The sequence below is a fragment of the Episyrphus balteatus genome, chromosome 2 (assembly GCF_945859705.1).
Source record: "Episyrphus balteatus chromosome 2, idEpiBalt1.1, whole genome shotgun sequence".
Taxonomy (NCBI): domain Eukaryota; kingdom Metazoa; phylum Arthropoda; class Insecta; order Diptera; family Syrphidae; genus Episyrphus; species Episyrphus balteatus.
This window is the reverse complement of record NC_079135.1, coordinates 91,972,472-91,995,695: the sequence shown is the minus strand read 5'-3', so window position 1 is coordinate 91,995,695 and position 23,224 is coordinate 91,972,472. Positions and strand designations below refer to the sequence as shown.

General features: G+C 30.1%; 2 protein-coding genes across 2 annotated transcripts in view; one reads left to right on the top strand and one right to left on the bottom strand.

The window, feature by feature from the left end:
- The window catches only part of LOC129911238 (protein lozenge), a 43,482-nt gene that overhangs the window by 5,782 nt on the left and 14,476 nt on the right, over nt 1-23,224 (bottom strand). The window contains exons 3-4 of the mRNA XM_055988968.1: nt 15,346-15,459; nt 5,623-5,844 (exon numbers count right to left, since the gene is read on the bottom strand). Of these exons, the coding sequence (XP_055844943.1) occupies nt 5,623-5,844; nt 15,346-15,459 (336 nt within the window). The remainder of the gene's footprint in view (nt 1-5,622; nt 5,845-15,345; nt 15,460-23,224) is intronic.
- LOC129911239 (antigen 5 like allergen Cul n 1-like) lies at nt 11,671-12,743 on the top strand. The gene is made up of 3 exons (XM_055988969.1): nt 11,671-11,824; nt 11,897-12,291; nt 12,357-12,743. The coding sequence occupies exons 1-3, from the start codon at nt 11,693-11,695 to the stop codon at nt 12,595-12,597; spliced, it is 768 nt and encodes a 255-aa protein (XP_055844944.1). The 5' UTR covers nt 11,671-11,692; the 3' UTR covers nt 12,598-12,743.

Below are 23,224 nucleotides of genomic sequence, written 5' to 3'. Positions count from 1 at the left end.
TCGAACACTAGCCTTGTGACGATCACAGGTCAGTGCTATTATTTTTGTACCAAACAAAAAACAAAACAAAAAAAATATACCGGTTCTGGGTTCCAATATAATATCGCTTTGTTTTTGTTTGTGTGTATCTCGGTAAGTATACAGTCAACGTGTTTGTTGTAAGAAGTGAAATGCAGAGTACAGTTTTGATTTGGTTATATCACTTGTTATATTTTAAATGAAGTAAGAATTGTGTTTAGTTTTTGGAGTTTTGTGAATATGTGTATATTTTGCAATATGGCGCAGACGCAATAAGGGCATTATGGCGCTACATTATACCCGACTGCGCCATATTGCCCTTATGTAAAACTAATTTCAAAAGTAACTTACATTATGTCTCTGCATTTTTTTAAATTTGAAAATAACATCAATTTAACGTTAATTTTATGAAACTTATTTACAATTATATTTCAGAAATGCCGAATATACGTAAAAAAAAACTAAAGGGCTCCGAAGTAAATGGGGTTCGCCATATTGCCCGTTCATAGGGCAATATGGTTTTTTTTGGACTATTTTTAACTTAATTTATTTTTTGTTAAAAAGCTTGAATTTTTATTCTTTAATAATTTATATATGTTACGTTTTTATGAAATTTAATTAAAAAAAAATGATTAAAGTAAAAATTGTTGTCCGTAGAAAAGTTATTTGAGTTTGTGCTTAGGTATGCCATAATGCCCTAATTTACCCTATAACAAAACGACATAAATGACCCTATGTGGCTTCACTCAATAGCATCGTTGTGTCATGATTTTTGTCTAAATTTAGCTCTGAAGTAACTCTTTAACAATATAAATGTAGGTAAAAACAGTATTTGTTCATCATCAAATTACATCTTCTCTATGAAGATACTATGTACACAGTTTGAGATGCTGGCGCACGCTTTCTTTTTCCATCAACGTGCGTTCTTTGTAATGATGAGCTGATGCGAAAATAAAAATATAAATCTGCCAATGTGAAGCCTGAAAAAATCCATCAATACCTAAAAACCCTAACACAGCTTCATCATAAAACAAGAATCAGAACATAATAAGACCCTTCTATAACGTTCATATAACGATGCTCTCTACACAATATATTGGACGACAACAAGAACAACGCGTCTCGAGACAACAATTGAAATTCAATCGGTTCAATAAAGTGTATGTTTACCGATTGGAAAATAATATTTTGTCGCAATATTAATTTCACCTTTCTGCATACCTCGTCGATATAACTACAATAAAAATAGCAGCATGCGATGTTCCTTTTTTTTAACTTTATCAAGAGAACCTATACATATTCGCCCTCCTGTCCATCATCACACTACGAAGGTATTCCTTGCCTGCTTCTCTCTGAAGCTAGTCAAAATCGGAGCGATACTCGTTGGAGCGAAAACAATGAAAATGTTACAAGACTAAGAAAAAAATGTACATTAACTCCAACTATTTGCAACCTGGAAATAAGGAATTCTACCGCTCCACGAGCTCTTTGTCACTCTGGCAGCAGCAAGCACAATGCAGCGGCATCAGCAGCAATGTTATAGCAGAACAAACTCTTAACACACAGGAGTGGGCAACCTATCAAACTGAACTTGGTTAAAAAAAAAGAATGAGATTGACATGCAATGAAGGGGTCGTCGAATCCAAATGAGTTCTTATTTTTTTTTCTGCCTCTGCTCGCAGGTATTTGATTACAATTCGGGATTCAAAGGGGACTTGAAGTCAAACTGTTTTGCATCTTTGAATGTGTAGATCATGCGTGCTTGTACACATCCTTGATGGTCATCGTCTTTTATTGATGGCAATATAGTGTGATGATGAATACAGTTCATGAAACAATATTATTTCAATAAAAAAAACGGAATTTATCTGCCAAACTTCTTGGGGCTTGACGTTTTTCTCACACTCTCTGTGAGCTGAGAAAAGGAGTCCCTATTATTATTCCCAGAAAAGAGAGGTCAACTTGTTGCAAACTTACACATGAATGCTATTTTGCCATCAATTGATGCAAAACTCCTGGAAAATTAAGTTTTCGGCAAGGCAATCGACGACGAAGACGGAAGTCGATGTGGTTTTGGGCTTCACCACAACTTCGTTTCGGGGGCCAGAACGATGTGGTTTGTATTTATTTTTGTCGGTTTGGAATATAGAAGTTACCTACCTTCTATAGAAACCTGCTGCATAAAGACTTGTATTGCATTTTAGTTTAAAGGATTCACTATAATGGTGGGATATATTCATTTTAATATTTTAACTGTAATCTTAAATGAAAGAGTGATAGGTTGATAAAGCTGCTTTAAATAGCTTCTTTTACTGAGATGTCTTCTTGTGCACCTTAAGTTCAAAGACTTGCAAAAGGTAAGGCATCTGTGTAACCACATTTTGATTGATTTGCGGATGTCCGCAATACAGACTTCTATTTGCATTTTTTTTTTATAAATTTGTGCAAGAAAAACTTAAATTGGATAAATACTTTAAACCGTTATTTTAAAGTTCCAAACCATTTTTCAGTACACAATGATTGTTTCTTTGACTAACAAAATATTTGTCATCGTTCTGATTTTTTGATAAAAAAAAAAAAACCTGATATTGCTAGCGCCTTTCCCATCGTAGTTGATGATGCCCAGATTGAAGCATTTCCGGTCATTAATCGTTTGACAATGGTTCATTTTCGTACCGGTACCCGTGAAGAAGAGTTGAAGGTGGCAATATCGCATTTATAACCAAATTCAATAATAATTTGAATGTTGTTTACTCATAGACCTATAATTCTTATTATCAAATGAGTGTTAATACGAGTTTTATGAATGAAGTTGAAGATTTTATGACTTTAGTATAGGGGGAATTGTTTAAGCTACCAACATAATAATATGATGGCTCATGGAATACTTTGTCATGATGGGGTAGCCCATAGTTTATAATTTTTAAACAATTTATTGATTGAATAAATTAACAGGTTTGATATTGGTACTTTGATTGCGAAGAAATTGAGTGAGTCAGAATAAGAGAAGATTTGACTTTCGTATAGACGTTTGAAGAGTCATAGTCATGAGAAGGTTAACAAAATGTATTGCATTTGAATATTTTTGACGTTTTAAGCATGACTGGCCAACCTTCAGAAAAAAAATATTTGTTTTGAATGAGTAACGTTTTTGAGTGTTTTTTTAACTCAATAAGTAAAAGTGAAAGATTTGTTTAAACTTTTTAATTTACATGCATTAAAAAAATCTTTCTGTTGTTTATTGCGATATGAAAAAGCTCTATCAATAATGTTCGATTGGAAATATTTAGAAAAATAAGCACTTTAACAAGCACTATAATTGACCTCGTTTATACAAAAGAGCTGAGCAGCGAACTTTGTTTTTAATTTTTTTTTTAATTACTTTTTATTTTTTACTTAAAAATATGAATTCACAGAGTGCAGTGAAAGTAGAAAATGAATGTATTTGCTCGGAATCTGTTTTTGAATACATCATCTCTGTTTTTGCACTCAATAAGTGCAAAAACAGAGAAACAACGGAATAAGAATAAGTAAAGATTTTTTAAGTGAAATTACGTTTATTTTACCAAAAGGAATATGTAGTTGAGGGTCCATTAAAGAACAGTGGTCATACGTTTTCAAGGTCAAATGTCCGATTTTTAGCATATAACTTTCATAGGGTTAAAAAAAAATTATTATAACACAACTCGTAGGTAAATCATAAGATTCTCCAAAAAGGGTTGGGTTCGATATCCCGCTTTTTATAATCCCGCTTTTTAAAATCCCGATTTTTATAATCCCGTTTTTTACTATCCCGATTTTGCAAGCAAAACTAGTTGTTTTATTTTAAAAAATCACGCGATCGGGATACTAAAACAAATTAAAAAATGAGAGATTGTTCTAAACGCATTTAATTAAAACCTTTAACAAAAAATATAATTTATAAAAAAAATAAGAAAAAGCAAGAAATGTGATACTAAAAAGAAATCAATTAACAAACTAATATTTACTTTAAAGTTTCAGAAGAACAATCAAATCATGATAATCCCATAGATTAATAATAACATTAAATGATCACAACACCTTAAATTAAGTACACACTACATAATTAAAAGAAATTTCATTAAATATATTTCAACTTACATTTGGATGCATTTCAACAATTTTGATATTTAAATAAAATTTCTTTTACTTGAGAACTCAATTTAAGGCTTTAATCATTTTATGTTTTTATAAAAGAAATTCCGTTTTCATAATGTGTTGAAGGTACATAATTGTGTGGGCTTTACAACTCAAAAAATCATTTTTACTAATTTTTTGTCTATTTCTCATGATTTTTTTATTTGTGAATTAAGCATGTATTTTGTAAAAAAATCGGGATTTTCGGGATTTGACGGGATTTTAAAATGCGGGATTTCAGAAAACGGGATTTAAAAAAGCGGTATTTTAGTAAACGGGATTTTAAAACTTTTTTTTTTGGGATTTTCGAAAAACGTAGGGGTGGTATTTTTAGTTTTTTTATTTGTCTTAGCTCAAAAGTTATGGCAAAAAAACGCATATTTTTTAAAGTCGTCACTTGCATTTTTTCCGCGGAAAATTTATATTTTGCCTGGGCTTATAACATAGTTAGTTAATACGATTGGGGCTTGGGAGTAGTCACCAACTTAGTATACAGGTTAATTGTATACACCGTTTGTGAACTTCTGTTTCATTTGAACACACAATCACCAATATTGATTCAATTAGAAATTATATCAAGTAGCTAATATTACGTAGTAGCTAATATTACGTTTAGTTATTTTTTTCCTTTTTGTGTGACTTTTGGGTTAATTTTTGGAATCAATTTGTAGAAAACTTATTTATCTCTATATCAAGAGCTATCCACTGTTTTTATAGGCGGAAAACTGTAAAACATTATATACCATCAAAGTTTACTTTGCTATGTTGAGCTTCCCGCAATGTTCACGCAATGGTAAAATTTCATTTAGGGGCAAAAAACGATTCTTTTTGCCTTAAATTTTTGTGTGGCAGTGTCGTGAATTTTTTACCGATTTAAGTGTTTTTACCTACATATTTTGAAAAGAATGTTTTTTTGGGGGGAAAAACTAAATATGAGGTTTTACTGCGTTCAACTAGACATATTTTGTTCATTTTGTTATCAGTGATATTTTTTATCTAAAGCAATTACTGCAAATAGATCTTCCCTTTTTCCCGTTCCCTTACGTGTTGGAAACAATTCTGATTTTCCTGAATTCACTTAAAATAGTTGAAGTATGTATGTATTTAAATCAGTTTTAACGATTGCTTTATAAATTCAAGATTCAAATATACACACATTTGTACCTATCTTCATTCAAACTTATTACACTCTAAGCTCCGATAGTACCAAATTTGTCAGTTTTGTACCCCTTCTTATAAGACTCAAAAACAGTAATTTAAGAATAAACGAACCGCATTTATCCACTTTGATACCATTATTTTTTTTCTTTTAAAACAAAACGAAAACATCAATGAAATTAATCAAATAAAAAAGAAGGTTGGTACTTTTACAATTGCTCTATTAACGAAATAATATCATATGAACAAAAAAAAAATCAAAAAATTTGTATCTTAATCTTTTCTTACCTTGTATGTGCGGTGCATTTGGTTTGTAACCCTGTCCGTCGGGTGAATTCATTGTACTATTGGAGGATGAGTGATTACTGGCTAATGGTGCTAGCGATGAACCAGTAGTTGGAGCCTTACGTCTTAATGTCTCTAATTCACGAACATGACTATAGAATGGTGGATCGAGAAAGGGTCGTTGACCCAAACCCACTGCTCGATATTGATGACCACCGGTCGGACCTATGAAAAAGGAAAAATACAAAAAATACAAAAAACCGTAAATAAATGTGAAAAATGAGGTCAATTTATCGTCTTTTTTTTTTTTTGGAATATTATTTTTTTGTAAGTACTTTTGTGGACGTTATAAAATTCAAAATATTTTTTATAAAATTCCGGAAAAGTTTTATTTTTTATGAAAAAAGGCGAATAAAAGAACCTTCCCTTATCTTTGTAAAATTTGCTTGCACTTGCTCTGTTGCAATTGTATAGTTTCTTTTGTTTTCTTTTCAAAACCACAATAAACAACAAACAATGAGGTTCTGCATCAGTTTCTATGAAATTAAAAATGTGGCTACAAACAAAAAAAAATATAATTCCTGCAAAATATAGTGCAATTCTTTGATGTTATCCTGACACACTAACCCACAACATACCTACCACCAGCTAGTACCACGCTGACATAACACGAAGAATAAATTTAAAGAAAAAAGAAAACTAGGGTTGTTACATGTGACGAACAAAAGGTCGCATAATGGTATCCAATTACATAAAATATTTTTTTTTTCACTCATTTTAGACATTCTAATGTTTTGACATTGAAGTTAATAAGGAAACCACCTCCTTAAGTATAATTTGTTTTTTTTTTTTTGAGAATAAAATTTTCATAATTGGTAGTTATGATATGAAGGAAACCGGCATTAATAGGGTATTTATTGAGATGATCTGCATCAAACACATGCTTGATGTCAAGAAAAAAGAAAAGGATGAAGGAGATGTTAATATTTATGTCGAGTATAACAGCAGGAATCAGGAAGAAGAAAAAATAATCAGGACATTAAAGAATTTAAGTTTGAAAAGTACCAGAATTTGCTGAGATTGTTGGAAAACCTTGAAATTATTTGAAGAATTTCAGGAGAATTGAGAAATTATATTGAAAAAGAATCCTTTTTATATTTAAAAAAAATTATGACATGATTTTCATTTAATGACGCGTCACATTATTAAAAAATGTGATTTTTTCATAACTGAAAACCAAAAGTTGCATTTTCCTGATCAGTGGCGTAGCTAGCCCTTTGGGGGCCCTGTATCCAAATTTTTTTGGGGGCCCTTCCATCTCAGACTTATAGCCCCGGAGAAATAGATTGTTTCAAGGAAAAAATTTGTAACAGGCTAATTTTTTCTATACAGCTTGGTGTTAGGGTGTTTTACAATCTGTGGAAAGTCCTGAAGTTTCGTCTGTCCTATAGTCCCATTATAAGGAATAAAAGGTCACAGCATTTTTTATTTTTAAAACGGTAGGTTTTCGACAAAAATTGTGTTCCGCAAAATTGTAGCTGAGGTTATTTAACAAAAAAATGCCGTATAAAGTTTTCTTGTATCACGCACCGTTTAGAAATTATATCACTCCAAACTCTCATATGTTTTTCTTGATATTTTACATTTGTTATTTTAATCAAATTACATGTTGTTATTTCTAAACGGTAGGTGATACAAAGAAAACTTTATAAGACAATTTTTTATAAAATAACCTCAGCTACAATTTTGTAGAACGTAATTTTTGTCTAAAACTTACAGTTTTTTTAAATAAAAAATGTAGGGAGCTTTGACTCCTTATAACGGGACTAGCAGACAAAGGAAACTTCAGGACTTTTCACAAATTGTAAAACATCCTAATACCAAGTTGTATACCAAAAATCAGCCTGTTACAAATTTGTTCCTTTCTTTGAAAATTTTTCATCTACTCTTACTGGGCTATTGGACACAGCTTAACAAGCTTTTTTTTTAAACTAAAACACTTAGTTTAATAATTTTCATTGCACCAAAACTTTTCAAAGTAGTACTTTCCTTGTCTTTCAGCAAATTCGCTGATTAAATCTTCCATAGCTGAACAAGATCAAGATTTTTCGCTTTTATGGATAAAATCGATAAGTCCGATAACCATCAATGTCCCATAGATGTTATGAGATATTTTTTTATTTTGGCTTGAAAAATGATTTTTCAATTGTCCTAGTAACCGGAAGGGTCAACAAACCTCAGATAAATTTTTAACAAGAATATACACTTCGATAACCAATAATTTAGCCTTATGGCGGAATAAAAAAAACATTTCCCCAGGAATTGTAGCTAGTTAAATGAGAATTTGTTGCATAAAATGTTTTTGTTAATAAAAGTTAGCTCAAAAGACACCTTTCAAAGTCCAAAAAATGCGAAATTAAAAAAAATTGTTTTGGTAGAAATTTGAATTTGAGATCCAGATGAAATGCTAAAACATCGATTTTGTAGCTCGGATAGTTTTCTACAAAATCGGGGATGTAAGCGATTAATCTCGGTGTAAAAATTTTTAGAATTTTGAGTTTTTTTGTATTATGAAAGCTTACTTTTGAGCTCTAACTTGAATTTATAAAACCTAAAATATTTCAAAAAGATTTGAGCTACAAAATCGCATCGTAAAAGCTACAATTACTGACAAACAAAAAAAATTAAAAACAGGAGGTTTTTTTCTACCAATTTAGTTGATCCTTGTTTTATTAAATCAACGGAAATAGTTTATCTGCTTCTAATGTGTCGAACACAATATTCAGGTCACGAAGGCACTAAAATCATTGTTGATTTTGACCCATCGAAATATCCAGGCGGCAATAGTAAGCGTTGACTTTAAAATACGATTCCGAATTTGAAATTCTTACTTTATTACTTCTGCCAACTCATGTTATGTTCCTGCTTTTACTTTTAGGCCCATTTGCTCATACGGATCATAAATTTGATTCATAGCTAGGTCAAACATAGGTCTTATTTTTTACTTAGTTTATTCCAAGTTTTCAAAAAAATAATTATGTTCAACCTAGCAATGATTAAGTTTCATGCTAGAAATCCCTGGGAATTTTAATTCAAATGTCAAATAAATTTTAAATTCAATTATTTTTCATGTTTTCTCAATTTTTTGGATTAAATACTAGTTATATATTGAATTGTTTGTGTGTGTCCTTTTATCTTTTTTGGAAAAATTACTAATATTTCGAAAATTTAAAAAAATTTATTTGACACAAGAATAAAATTAAAAACGTCACATAAACCTAAAATTGTGAATAAGTTGGATGAACGTCAAATTTGTGTGCTGCAAAATCTTGTGTAGAAAATTTTACCCTCCACGGATGTTTAATATGGAAAATATGTTTGCACGTAAGTTAAGTTTAATTTAAAGTAATCTTTTTTACTACCCGTGGCATTTTTTAAGCCATATTCCCTCGTATTTTGTAAAATAAATTTGCTTAAGTAAAACCTAAACTGCTTAAGTTCTACAATTTCTTCCACCTAAGTTATATTAAACTTAAAGGAATTTATGACACAATTTGAAGTTCGTGCAAACCATTATGTAGAACTTAAAGGTTTATGTTTCACATTAATATTTAAGACTCGTTTCAGCAAATGGGCCTTAAAAACATGTCTCACTTCCCAAAAGAAAATTTTTTCTTTCTCTTAGTCATTGTGTTTATTCTGATTTTGAAGGAGTTTGGAAACAAGATTTATAATTATTTCAAACACAATAATCATAGGTTTGTAAAATGTTACTTACATTATTTTTTTTTGAGACACAAAAAAATCCATCTCAAAGACACAATGTACAAAAACTGGTTATCAGAAAATTTTTAATACACAATTTTTTGGGGGCCCCTATATCTCGGGGGCCCTGTTACATGGATACAGCTGATACAGCGGTAACTACGCCACTGTTCCTGATATATTTCCAACCAAACATTTTCCTTTTTCCATGGCAAAAATATATTTTATATTTTACAAATGTGCTGTGGTTTAAAGCAAGGAAAGCACTTTATGCAGTTTCTTTCAACAAAACCTCGAATCTTTTTTGACGCGATATTTTGATTTAAAAAAAATGGACTACGAATTATATCGAGAATGGAAAACTTGCATATGTTATGATTGCATTGAAAGTAAAAAAAAAGAGGATTGCAAGCTAAAACTGTCAAAAAAGTAAAAAATCTTAGGTATGTTAAAAAGGCTGAACCTCTGTCAGTTTTTTTTATTTTCGATTGTAGGTAGGTAGTATAGGGCAAGTTTAGGATTCGGGAAAAAATTCGAACTTGAGATAACAATTTTACATGAAATTACGGTGATGCCAAAAAAAAGATTCCGGAAATTTTGTCTGAATGTCTGTATGTACCTCGAGCTACAACCTAAACTACTGGAGCAAATTTCTTACAACTTGTTAGTAAACACTTTTGAGAGATTCCGTAGAGTTGAAATTGAAATTGTTTTTTAGGACAAAACTAACAATGTCATATAACGGAAATAGAAAAGTAACTTTTAAAATTTGTGTGTATATTATTTCACATAAGAGCCGTCTAATGGAATAAAAAAACATATTTTTTGTACAGTTATTAACAATGTTTTTTTAATGTTTTTTTATTTATGAATTTCTCGTAAACGGCCTAGCCAATTTCAACCAAAAGAAAGGTAAAAAAAACGTTATATGTATTTTTTTATAATCAAAAAACACATCTTTGGATTTAAAAAAAATACATATAGATATTTAAATTTTTTTTTGAGAAACCAATTTTTTAAAAACGTGTTGATGAATTTTATCGAAATTTTGTTTTTATGTGTATATTTTCTTAAAAATGGCATACCATTTTTTTTAATTTTAGAAAATTTTTATATATAAAAGATTTTTTTTTAACGGCTCTAACGATTTTCGAAATTTTTTTTCTAAAAATTCTTTTTATACAAGAAATCAAATGCCATTATTTGGTTTTCTTTAAACAATTATTTAAACCGGTGTAAATTAATTTAAAAAATAGATTTTATTTTTTTTTTTTGTGTACTATTAAAATATAAAATTATAAATTTCCCTAATTTTGTTTAGTAAAAAGCTTTAACATAAGAGTTACTTTTACCATAAGAACAAGTACGTGCGACCCTAGTCGTGCATTTTGTTTTTTAAGATTTGAAAAGTAGGTAGTAATTTTTAGTTTTTTTTTTATACATTTTTTTAAGGTAATAATTTTAATGAAAATCTAACCAGCTTAAAAGTGACCATTATAGACATTTTCTCAAAAATTCAATATGAGAATTTATTGAAAGAAAAGTTTTAGACATACTAAGATCCCACTATTTTACAATATTATTATTAATAAAACATAATATTATTAATAATAAAAATTTGTGAACTCAATAGTTCAATAGCACATAGTTCGACTGGCTTCAGTTTAAATACACAAAATGTGCTTTTATTTTAGTTTAATTTTTGTTTTAAAATTATTTTTAAAACAAATATCATAAAACTCTCATAATCTTTCAGATTAGTGTTGCCAAGTCACTTTGTTATTATTTGCTAAATAATTATATGATCTCGCATAACTAAGTAACATACATTTCTGAGAATCGCGCGTCTTTATTGTTCTGTTTTCAAAGTTCTAACCTAACACAAAGCTATGGTTATTATTATTAACTACAAGGTAGTTAATAACTACAAGGTAGTTAATAATAACTTTTTCGTGTTTGAACGTTGAAATTATTAGGATAATGGTTTTATTTGCTTTATTTGACTTTGACATTGACATTGACGCTCTTCTATCTATGTCTTACTTTTTAAAGATACAAAATATTAGTATGTTTCAGGTAATAAATTCTAATATTTGCTCTTCTATATAACACTGAGAAGCTGAATAATAACTAGTGTTATGATGTTTTTTTTGTTTATTATTACCTAAAAAAATGATTTATGAAAAATGTTATCTGGAAAGATAAGAACATGATTAAATGAATTTTTATATTTGTTGCCTCTATTTTCTTCTATAAATAAAAGTTTTCAATTTGAAATAGAGCAATCTCAAATCATATCTCAATCAGAATGAAGTCGACGGAATTCCTTTTGGTCCTCATTGGACTTATTGCCTTTGTAGCTGTTTCTCAAGCTGCTACCGACTATTGTGATAAGGAGCTTTGTGGAACTGCAAAGCACATTGCTTGCAATGCAACAGGGGTAATGTTTTGAATATATTTTGACCATATTTTGAAAACAAAATTAATTAACTTTCTTTTTTTATATTTTTAGCAATTTGCGAAAACTTGCTCCTCAGATAGAAAACTTGTCGAAATGACTCCAGACATAATCAAAGCTATATTGGCACGAGTCAATAAGCTTCGAAACACATTGGCAAGTGGAAATATTACAAAATTCCAACCATGTCCAAGAATGGCTTCGGTCCAATGGAATGCTGAACTATCCACACTTGCCAAATATAATTGTCAAACTTGCAAATACGCTCATGACGCATGTCACAATACCAAAACATGTCCTCAATCTGGACAAAATATTGGCATTGTATTTTCTGATCAACCACTTACTAATTCACCACTTTCCATGATGCTTGGTATTATTGACGATTGGTGGGCAGAAAATAAAGACACAACAATGAATGATATCAACAAATATCCTGAAAATCCAAAGTTTGTAAAAAATTTTCATATCAAAATTTATGATTTTTTTTTATTCTTTTTTTTTTCATTTATAGAAATGTAATTGGTCACTTTACGGAAATGGCAATTGCATCTAATAATTTAATGGGGTGCTATGGTGCTACTTTCAAATCCGCACAATTCAATAACAACTATGCATTTTATTTTGTTTGCAATTTTAAGAAGATAAATATTATTAATGGCCAAATTTATCCATCTGGAAAAAGTGCAAGTAAGTGTACGTCTGGAGCAAATTCAAACTACAAGGCATTATGTTCTGAGAATGAAAAATATTAAAAGTGAATTGTGAATGAGACCGACGACGAGACGATATTCCGAAACGACCACCTTTTAAAAATGTTTAACTTTTTTATTAAAAAAAAAACAATATGAATAGTTTTTTGATGTCAGCAAGTCAAACGTGTAAAGAAATTATTTGTTAATAAAATGGCTTTAAGGAAAATTTGATGATTTTGGATTAGTACAGAAAAAGTGAAAAGTGTTGCATTTGGTATCAAGAACCAAAAGTGCGAAAAGGCGCACAAAAAGTTTTGACAATAATTGGATGTGTACAACAGTGCAATCATACTGAGTTGCTTATACCATCACTTAATTTTGACATTTTGAAACAAAATTATGTAAATTATGATGTCGTTTTTTATTGGCCGTCCGGAAGCATATCCGAATTCATTCAGAACCCTTGTGAAAGTGTTTTATTCGCACGAAAATGACAGAGAACGCTTCTCAGAAGCGAAATTCTTTTCTTTATTTGAAAACAGAATTCACTCAAAATCACTAATATTTAAATAATTAAACGTCAAACCAAATTTCCTAGTCGAAAAGCATATTCTCTTGAGGTAAGTTATAGAATTCCAGAATTTGTTTGAGCAAAAACAAAATTCTATCAGTATTCATTCCGAGGTTAAACCCTCATTTGACTGGACTATATAGATTATATAAATTTTACAGCAATACCTTGCAAAAAGTAGTGAAATCACAACAAAAACATAAATGTTAAAAAAAAAAACATTTTTTCCTATGTTTAAATGTATATGTTGGCACAAAAAGTACTGAGATGTAAAAGTGTACCAAGTTCTTAAGTTTGGCTTCAAATTTGTATCAATTAAATTTTGTTTGTTTACTTGACAATTTTTCTTTTAATTACACTGGTCGGCAACGAAAATGGAGCTTGAACCAAACCATACCATAAGCATTTTCTAAAGGACTTTTGTGTGCTGATTCCGAATCTGGCACGTCAAGTTTTGGAAATATTTAAATATTAACAGGTCAAAAACGCGTTTTTGTGGTACTTTTGGCGTTGAATTTCATAACCCTTAAATTTTTTTTCGCAAAACTACATAGGTATGCAATATTCAAAAGCCATATTTTATCGTCTTAAAAACGTTTATTTTTATATTCAAAATTATTTTTTTTCTAAAAGATATTTGGTATAGAAAGGTATGATATCTCAAAATCTTGGTGGTTAAGGTAACTTATGGTTTTTGAAGCATATTTGAAGTAAATTTCAGTTTTCGACTCCTGATTCGGTTGAAAAAATAGCAAAATATTACGGAAAAATAATATTTTTAGATCAAATGACAAAAAACATTTCTTTTAAAGTTAGTTTTTGGGACTTTATAACTAAAATTGTGATGAGCATCGGACCTCAAAAACTAGACTTGATGGAAAAAAAAAATCTGTAAACTGTTTTGAATTCATCACACTCAAGTTTATTAAAATCACCTTACAGAGTTCTTGCTCCCGACTTTTTTTGTTTTTTTTTTTGCCGACCAGTGGTATCGATTTTTAAGGTTATTTTACATCTCAGTACTTTTTGTGTATAAGCATAATTTTAACATAGGAGATCTTGGCTCATTTTTTGACATTTATGTTTTTGTTGTGATTTTAACTTTTCACTGTGTACGATGATGTATCAGTTGATATGTTACATAACTTCATCGAAAACCTCAATTTGCTGGGAACACAACTTTTCGCAAATACTTCGCTTTCAAACAGAATTTTGACCTCCGACCTTGGGAGACTAAGTTTTACCATGAAGGAAGTTTTTTAAAAGTTTTTAGTGATTTATTCCGGCCCAGTTGCGCTAATATCCCTTTTTTTACGTCAACTCATTTAAAATATAATGAAGAAGAACGAAAGCTTATATTGACCGAAAGTACGGCTTAAGGACCAATAAATACACTGGTGATCTGATGGAATATATCTGACCAAAAAGTGAAGCCTTTTCATCCCTGACTTTGGAATGGCCAAGTCGTGTTGGATAGTTTTATGTCTCATATTCATTATATAAATTCTAGTGTGCCCTATGGGGAAGGAGTTTTGTCTTGTCTTTTCTTATAATCAGAAATGACTTCTATTCAAAGACTTTAAATCCTTTCCATATATTTCGTTTCCTGCCCTTCAAATCTAGAACTAAATAGAACATTCTATAGCCTATAAATAGTTTTTTTTTTTTGTAAAAAAGGTTTTATTAAAATACTTATTTGAAACTTGGATTCAAAATTAAGTTATATATAAGTTATATAAAAACTTATTTAAAACTTTGTATCAAAAAAGTGTTTCTAAAATACTTTTCTGAAACTTTTGAAGAATTTCGGTTATTTAAAAAACCAAATTAAAACTTAGGTTATTATTTAACCAATAAAAATGCGTTGAAAAACTACCAAAATATAATCTGTGTTTAATAAAGGTAAATTTATACCCATAATATTTCCTTAGTTTAAAAATGGAATTTTTTTAACCAATTTATGACGAAAAAATTTATTTTATATATAATTTTACACCAAAACAAACCTCTGAGTTATTTTATAACTTTGGTTATTTTGCAACCGAGATTAGAATTGTTTCTTGAAATCTTATCTTGACAGCATTGTTAAATAATGGAAGTATTATAAACCGAGTAAATTTCAAGAATTCGAAAACTCAATGGCACTATTCGTGAGTAATACCTTCATCAATCTCAATTTCACTAAGCAACATAAAAATGACCGATTAAATCTGAAGAAAGAAAAAGTTTAAACTTACTTGTTTTAGACCTTGGTTCCCTTGGTCCATCAACTGTCACTTTGATGGCTTTTCCATATGTGGCTACTTGTGGTGGGCTGGTTGACACTGTTATCGTCAGAGTAAAGCTCTTCCCTGCAACAAAACAAAAAAAAAAAAAAAAAACAATAAAACAAGATACACTTTAAAGTGGAAGATAAATCATATGATTTTCGAAACACCAAAAAAAAAAATAAGACCACCAAAAGTGTTAATAACCATGTCGATCGTAAAACAAACGTCTACCGTCTGTTTAAATCTTTTCCAGTCACTATACACATCTCACCGATTCTCTCATTCAAATTAATTTTTAAAATTCTACCTGTCAAGAAAGAGCGGTAGATTTGCAAGTTGCCAGCAACACGCGTTTGGCATTGCGGCGGCATTTACAACAAACGAACAGTTCGCAGTTCCGTTCTGACATTAACTGCAACAAATTATGTGATCATTCAAAGGATTTATGTCAGAAACGATACGGTACGTAAAAAAATGGCCTTCCTGAGTTATTATTGGCAAAAAGGTGGGACCCAATATACATTGTTGCAGAAAAATTTCATGTCCTTTTGGTAGTAATTAACTCCCGTGTATTGAATGCATTTCCTTTATAGCAAAAGTTAAATATTTTTTAATGAGCTTTACATTGCCTCAAACAAATAGAGACCCACACACAAAAAAAACTTCATTATCCTCTTTATAGTATAATATGACAATGCAGACACAATGCACTGGTAACAACCAACGCAGTAACACAGTTGAAAGGGCTTTCTTTCCCTTTCTTCGAATTTTTAAGGACATTAATTCCAGTATTTACAAATAATAAAACCACAAAACGTTTCGCCAAACTACATAAATATTCAAACGAAAGGGGAGGTTTTTTGAAGCAATTGCTGGGTATTGTTGCTACTCTGCCACCCGCCCAATGCCACACTCACGACAAATAAAGTCCGCACAAAACCGCAAAAGCCTCAGTCGGAGAGAGAAATAACAAAACTGCAATGGAGAGAGCGCGCGCAAGGATATCAAAAAAACGTTGATATTTGTGGGTGGAGGACTCTGCACAACAAAAAATACAAAAAATAAAGGAACCAGAACATAAATACTTGTCCACGGTGGGTCAATTATACGTTAACAATCCAACAAAGGACTCCTCATTCACTGATGGACACCGGAGCTTGAATGAACCAAACACAAAAAGCATGCTCCATCATATACATAATAACAACTCTTCGCGGAAGGATAAATGTCTCCCATTCAAAAGGGAACTCCTATGATTCCATCAGGAACCATAGAACAGTACATTAAAAGTGTCCTTTTTTTGTATTTAGGACCATGTATTAACTGATTCTTCAGCTGTCAGTTACAGGAAACATTTGGAATCTGATCGCTGACGAGTAAATTGAAAAAAATGGGCGGACGAAAAACATAGTCGTTGGTGGGCTAATTGTTTCACGTTTTGAGCGGAAGGACACGTTAGATTGCTGGAAACAAAATATTACGATGACCTTTTTTTTTTGGGAAGAATATTAGATATTAGTGAGAGTGGGATGATTGGATTTTTTTTAAAGAACGATGGGAATTTTTGAATATTTTTTTTTATTTTTTCGCGTTGTTGACATAACAGTGTAAATGAATTTGGAACCCTGTGTTGTTTGGTACAAATACAAAACATCTAATTATTGTTTTTTTTTTGTGACTGTGGAGCCATCATTAACAGGATTAAATCATTGCTGACATACTGAACATTTTTTTTAATAATAGGATTTTAATGAAAATAGAAAATTTTAAAATGGGTTTCAGATTCATTTGTTGGGCTGTTTTATTAGGTATATGTTTAGCTGATGTGAAAACATGCTGTAATTTTCTATTCTGACTTTGAGAAAAGCTTTCGCGTTGTTATGTGTAATTGTCAAGAAAACAAAGCGAATATCATACAAATACCAGGAGCCCACCTCACATCAGTTTCAAAATCGGGTAAAAGTTCATAGGTATAAGAATAATTTTAATTTATTTTTATGAGAAATTTTATAAGAACAAACAATAATCATTTTTATCAAAAAAAAAAAACAAAACTGACTTCCATGGACCAAAACTGGGTTAAATGGTTTTTCTCATAGTTCCTATGGTTCAAAAAGAACGAAATTGCAGGCACCAGCTTTCCAACACAAAAAGAATTATCAAAATTGGTTCACTCCGTCCAAAGTTATGAGGTAACAAACATAAAAAAAAAAAAAAATGCAGACGAATTGAATACCTCCTTCTTTTGAATTGGTTATTGGCGATTATTTTTTAATTAATAAAAAAAATCACAGCAAATAAAAAAAAACACCTGATTTAATTCATTTACTAAAGAAATAAATCAGTTCCTAATAAACCTGATTATTCATAAAAGTAAGTTGTTTTTAATATTTATTTCTACTTTTAATCCTACTAAAATCCACTTAAAGTAAAAAATTTATATACAAAAAATGGACTTATGTATAATTTTTTTTTTAATTTTTAAATTTAATTTTTATTATTTTTAAAATTTCTATTATTAATGAAAGTGGTATAAGTCCATATGGGGGTAGAAAACCGTTAACTTTCTTTGAGAATTTTGATAAATTTCATTGCATTTTAAAATAAGACATTTCATGAATCGGAGATGCATCACCTGAACTTCCTAACATTTAGCTATATTTTTAAAACCTTAAACGCAAACCCTTAAATATCTCGAAACATGAAAAAATGGACTAATATACCTACCAATTTCAAAAATAACGGCTCAATAATGTAATTGTTTTTTTTTTCGAGAAAATTTTTATTTTGGAGCAAGCATGATTTAAAAGTATTTTTTAATGTTAAATTAGTATGAAGAAACATCTTACTTTACTGATTACATACGCTCTCAGGTAAAAATAAATGTAAGCTGTCATCTTGTGGGTTTAAAAAAAAAACACCAATTGGTGGATTTCGGGTTCTTCGAATTATCTATAGAGGAAATTCTGCGTCAATACCAATCATTAAAAATGTATGAGTTCATTTTTTTCGACCTTAGCTCCTACCTTTTCTGGACTTATAATATTATGATTCATAACACTAGTTTTTGTTTTTTTTGTTGCCGAGAATAAAAAATATTTTTCGAAAGGTTTTTCGGGAGGCTAAACTCGAATCCGAAGTCAGAAATATTCAATGAGCTCCCATTTTTGAAATACTACCGTTAGAAGAGTATATATTTTTCTTTTAGATTTTCTAACGGAAATATATATTTTTAAAAACGGGATCTGATTGCATTTTTATAACTTCGGATTCAGCACACAGAAAACTTTTGGAAAAGTAATGGAAAGTGGCCTAAAATGGCACCCCAAGGTAAAATGGCCCCCTTGCTAGAAATCGTAGAATCGAAAATAATTAGAAACTTTCATGAACGCGATTCTTTACTTTATTTGGCAAAACCAACATATACGAAATTTCAGGAACTTCAAGCTATTATTTGAAATTTGACAGGTCAAACTGTCTCTATCCACATCAAAAAGTACACTCGTTAAAATTTTGTGAATTTTTTTTTGCAAAAAAAAAGTATAAAAAACATTGTATTTTGGAAAAAGAAGTTAATGTGTGTACACATTAGGGTGGTCCAATTTTTTGGTTTTTACATTTCCGTTGTTCCCCACTCAAAAATTGGTTGCATATGTGTTTTGTATTACACACGTGAAATTTCAGCTTTTTAGGTGAAGTGTAAGTGGGCGCTCAACAAGCTCAAAGTTTTTGCTCACATGCTGTTATAGCTGGGTCCTCATGCCTAGTAATTAACTCTTGTTTTGATTTATCAAGTGGATTAAGTTATGATGTGGTAAAGTTTTTCATAAAAAACCAATAGTTAAGTGATATTTTCACAGATAATAATTTTTGTTCATTTAAATTCGTCTGTAAGTATTTTTTGCTTAAAGTTAACAAAACAGAATTAATCAATGAAATACGAGCTAGTGACTTGGTTTTGAGTCACTAGCTCGTATTTCATTGATTATAGAAACATGAAAATCATTTACATGGTTGTCGGGAACATGCGTGCTTATCATGTTTAAGCCAAATTCCAACCTCAAGCCAAGTCCTAATACAATATAATCAGATATTAAGGGTAAGGTAAGGGTAACAAAGTCTAATATTGCAAAGCTGATGAGCGCCCTCTTCCTTTTACTTTAGAGGGCTAAAACTTTCAGCATGTGTTGGTATTGATGTCTGAAGCAAAATAATGCGTGGGGAACTAATGAATTATATGGTTTATTTTTTTGCCTTATAACGTGGACCACACTAGTACACATGAAGTATTTCTTATTAATTTACTGAAATAAGTTGGTTTAAAACGATTTTAAATTTTTTGATGTACCTAAAAATTAAATTGAAAAAACTCAAAATGGGCAAAATGGCCTACTTAGTGCTCGGGTAAAATGGCATACCTATTTCACATGTCATTTTAAATTTTTTTTCACATTTTATTTTTTTTTTAAGTGAAAATAGTTGCTATTTATGAACGATGTACTGAGAGGAAGTCCTGGACTGAGGAAAGCCCTTGATTCCGTCAAAAACCTGGAAAAAAGCATCCAAAACACTCAAAGTTGCAAAAACTACAAAAACGAGACGAGCAACCAACATGAACTGGGTTTTGATAGACTCGATGAAAGATCTGGGGGGATTAAGCACCACTTGTTCCAAGAAAATTGAAAAGAAGCCCTTTGACTCAATTTTGCATTTAAAATCACGTATGTTTGGACAGTGTGCCATTTTACCCGGGTAAATTTGATCAGTGAAATTTGTAGACGTCTTGAAAATTAAAAAAAATTAAATACTTTTTGGAACTTTTTCAACTCGCAAATGAAAAAAATGTGAGAGTAATATATTAAACTTTGAATTGTATATAGCATTTAAGTTTGAATGCTACTGTTTTTCGAGATATAGGACATTTTCCTTAGGGGGGCCATTTTAGGCCACCTTCCCCTATAATTTGGTTTCGGCAACAAAAACCTTGTAAACTAGTCTACTCAGTAGGTACTTCAGCGAACAACTTCACTCTTAAAGCCCTCTTGAGGTTTAAGACTAATGAACCATAATTTTTGCATTGAATTGAATAGCTTCCTTTTTAGTGCGTCAATAAATCGTCTCTTGTCAAATCTACGCTCGATTATTATAAATTGATCAAAAAAATTATATACAATTGTCCTTGCAATATTATTTGGACAGAACCCTACGATGGTTAACACAGGGAGGGAGATGAAAACAAAACCACCTTGAAGATCTAATTAAGGACATCAATGATAAAAATTCGAGATTTCTGATTATCGAAAGCCTAAATTCTCATAATTTGTATGTATAAGAGTTTAATGAAAGCATGGGTACAAGTCTAATCTCTTTAATACCTTTAATTTACTTAGCTCACGCACGTTTTATATAAGCCCTAAAACAAGAAAAAAAAAAAACAACTTACAAAAAATCAAACCTTTAGTATCTAAAATCAAAACTACTTATCCGTTAATCATATAAACATCTCAATACGCGGTGTTGGTTGTTGTCTTTCTTTCATAATAATGGAATCATCAGCGTCCCCATCATCAAGCGGTGTGTGCCCGTGGTTATGATTAATATCAAGCAGCGCAGATAAATCACTTAAGTTTGGTATTTCGAATCTAAAATACCCATCAGACTCTGAGTCGAGTCAGTGGTGGTAAGGGGTCATAGTTTGAGATATAAAGTTGTGTTTGGAGGAATAATTTATTTTACAACTCCGAGTGGATATACACATATAACTAATTTAACTTTAGGAATATTAAGACAAATTTGGTAAAAGCTAAAAGTGTTTCAAGGCAATATTTTTTAAGGGAACAATTTTTCTTCTTGAGAAGAAATATTACGTGTTTTATTAAATATAGAAATATTTAATAAAACACGTAATCTTTTAAACAAAACGAAATTCAATTTAAGATAGAACCTAAGTAAATTGGAACAGTTAATTTACTGGTTAAACATTTTTGAAATAAATACTTGCATCCTTTGTGGCTAAAAATTTGTACCTTACATCCGTGGTAACATCACATCCCGAACTATAACACAACCATTCGACAATCCTTCTTTTCATCGATATAATCGATGCGCGGTGTTTGGTTTGTGCTCTTTATATAGAAAGCGACCTGCTAAATTTTACACAAAAAACATAAAAACAAAAAAACAATTTTTTGTCGAAAAGGTTTTCATTGCTTTGTGCTTTTTATTCATCAAAAGCAATGCCATTGTCGAGTAAAAATGTCTTCTTTTCTTTGATGAACGAACTCTTCTTATAAGCGGTCTTCACCCAGTTAATCTAAATTAGTCATCATCAGTTGTAAGTAAGTCATTCCTAAGTAGGGACATGAATGAAAGGCGCTTATTGATGACGCGTGTCGGTCATTTCAACAACCTTTTTTTTGTTTTTGGTCTTTTGGGGGAGAAAAAAAAAAACTTAAAGAACGACCTTATGACAATGATGTTGTGGATCTAGCAAAATGTACAATTTTGGAAACTTTAACTCATTTATTTTATTATGTAGCTACGAAACCTTTTATTTGATAAAGAAAAGCCGCAGTGGTCATTATTTTAATATTTGTAAATTACATTATTTTCTTTTTTTTTTTTTTGTGTTTTTATAAGAGCATAATAACGTCTTTCTACACTAGTAGAAATAAATTGCACGACTGGGGTCGCACGTACTTGCTCTTATAGTAAAAGTTACTCTAATGTTACAGCTTTTCATTGAACAAAATAAGGTATATGATATTTTCACGGAATTTCATAAGTGGAAAAAAGAGTAAAATCTTTTTTTATAAAAAATAAAATACCATTTTTAATTGATCTTTTACAAAAAACTAAGTATGCCATTTTATTTCTTGTATAAAAAGGAATTTTTAGAAAAAAAAATTTCGAAAATCGTTAGAGCCGTTTTTTAAAAAAAAATATTTTTTATATATAAAAAATTTCTAACATTTTTCAAAAAAAAAGTTAGTATGCCATTTTGAATAAATAAATAATTTACACATAAAAACGGAATTTAAAAATTTTTTACCAACCCGTTTCCAAAAAATTGATTTTTCAAAAAAAAATTTTGAAATATTTTTTAAAAATTCAAAAATGTGTTTTTTGAAAAATTTAAAATTCATAATTCATAATTTAAATTTAATAATTCATAATTCAAAAAAACCATTCTATGGCAGGTACCGTTAATAACGGTTCAAAAAATATTTTTTTTATTTCCAAATTGCTTTTATGTGCTACACTACACACAAAAATTTTAGTCAAAATCGTTAGAGCCGTTTTTGAAAAAAATTAACTTTTCTATTTCCGGTAGCGTTAGTTTTGGTTCTAAAAAAAATTTCATTTTGTCCTCTAGGGAATCACCCAAAACTATTAACTGTTAACTACCAAGTTTTAAGGAAATCACTATATTAGTTTAGGTGGTAGCTCGAGGTACACACAGACAGACAGACAGACAGACGGACAGACAGGCAGACAGATAGACAGAATTGCCGGACCCACTTTGTTTGGCATTCTCCATCATCGTAATGTCATGTAAAATTGTTACACCGAAAAAAAAAAACCAATATCAATTTAACATTTTTTAAATATCAAATTTACATTTTTTAAATATCAGCCAAAAATGCTCTATTAAATTTGTTTTATAATATTTAAAATGTTAAAACAACATTTTTATTATCAGGATGATATTTAAATGTCACATTTTGGAAATTTTTTTTGATATTTTATTATCAATTTTTCATATCAATTTCTAATTCCAAATTATTGAAAAATATTAAATAAAATATTCTTAATGTGTACTAATTTAAAGGCGCTTTGTGTTTTT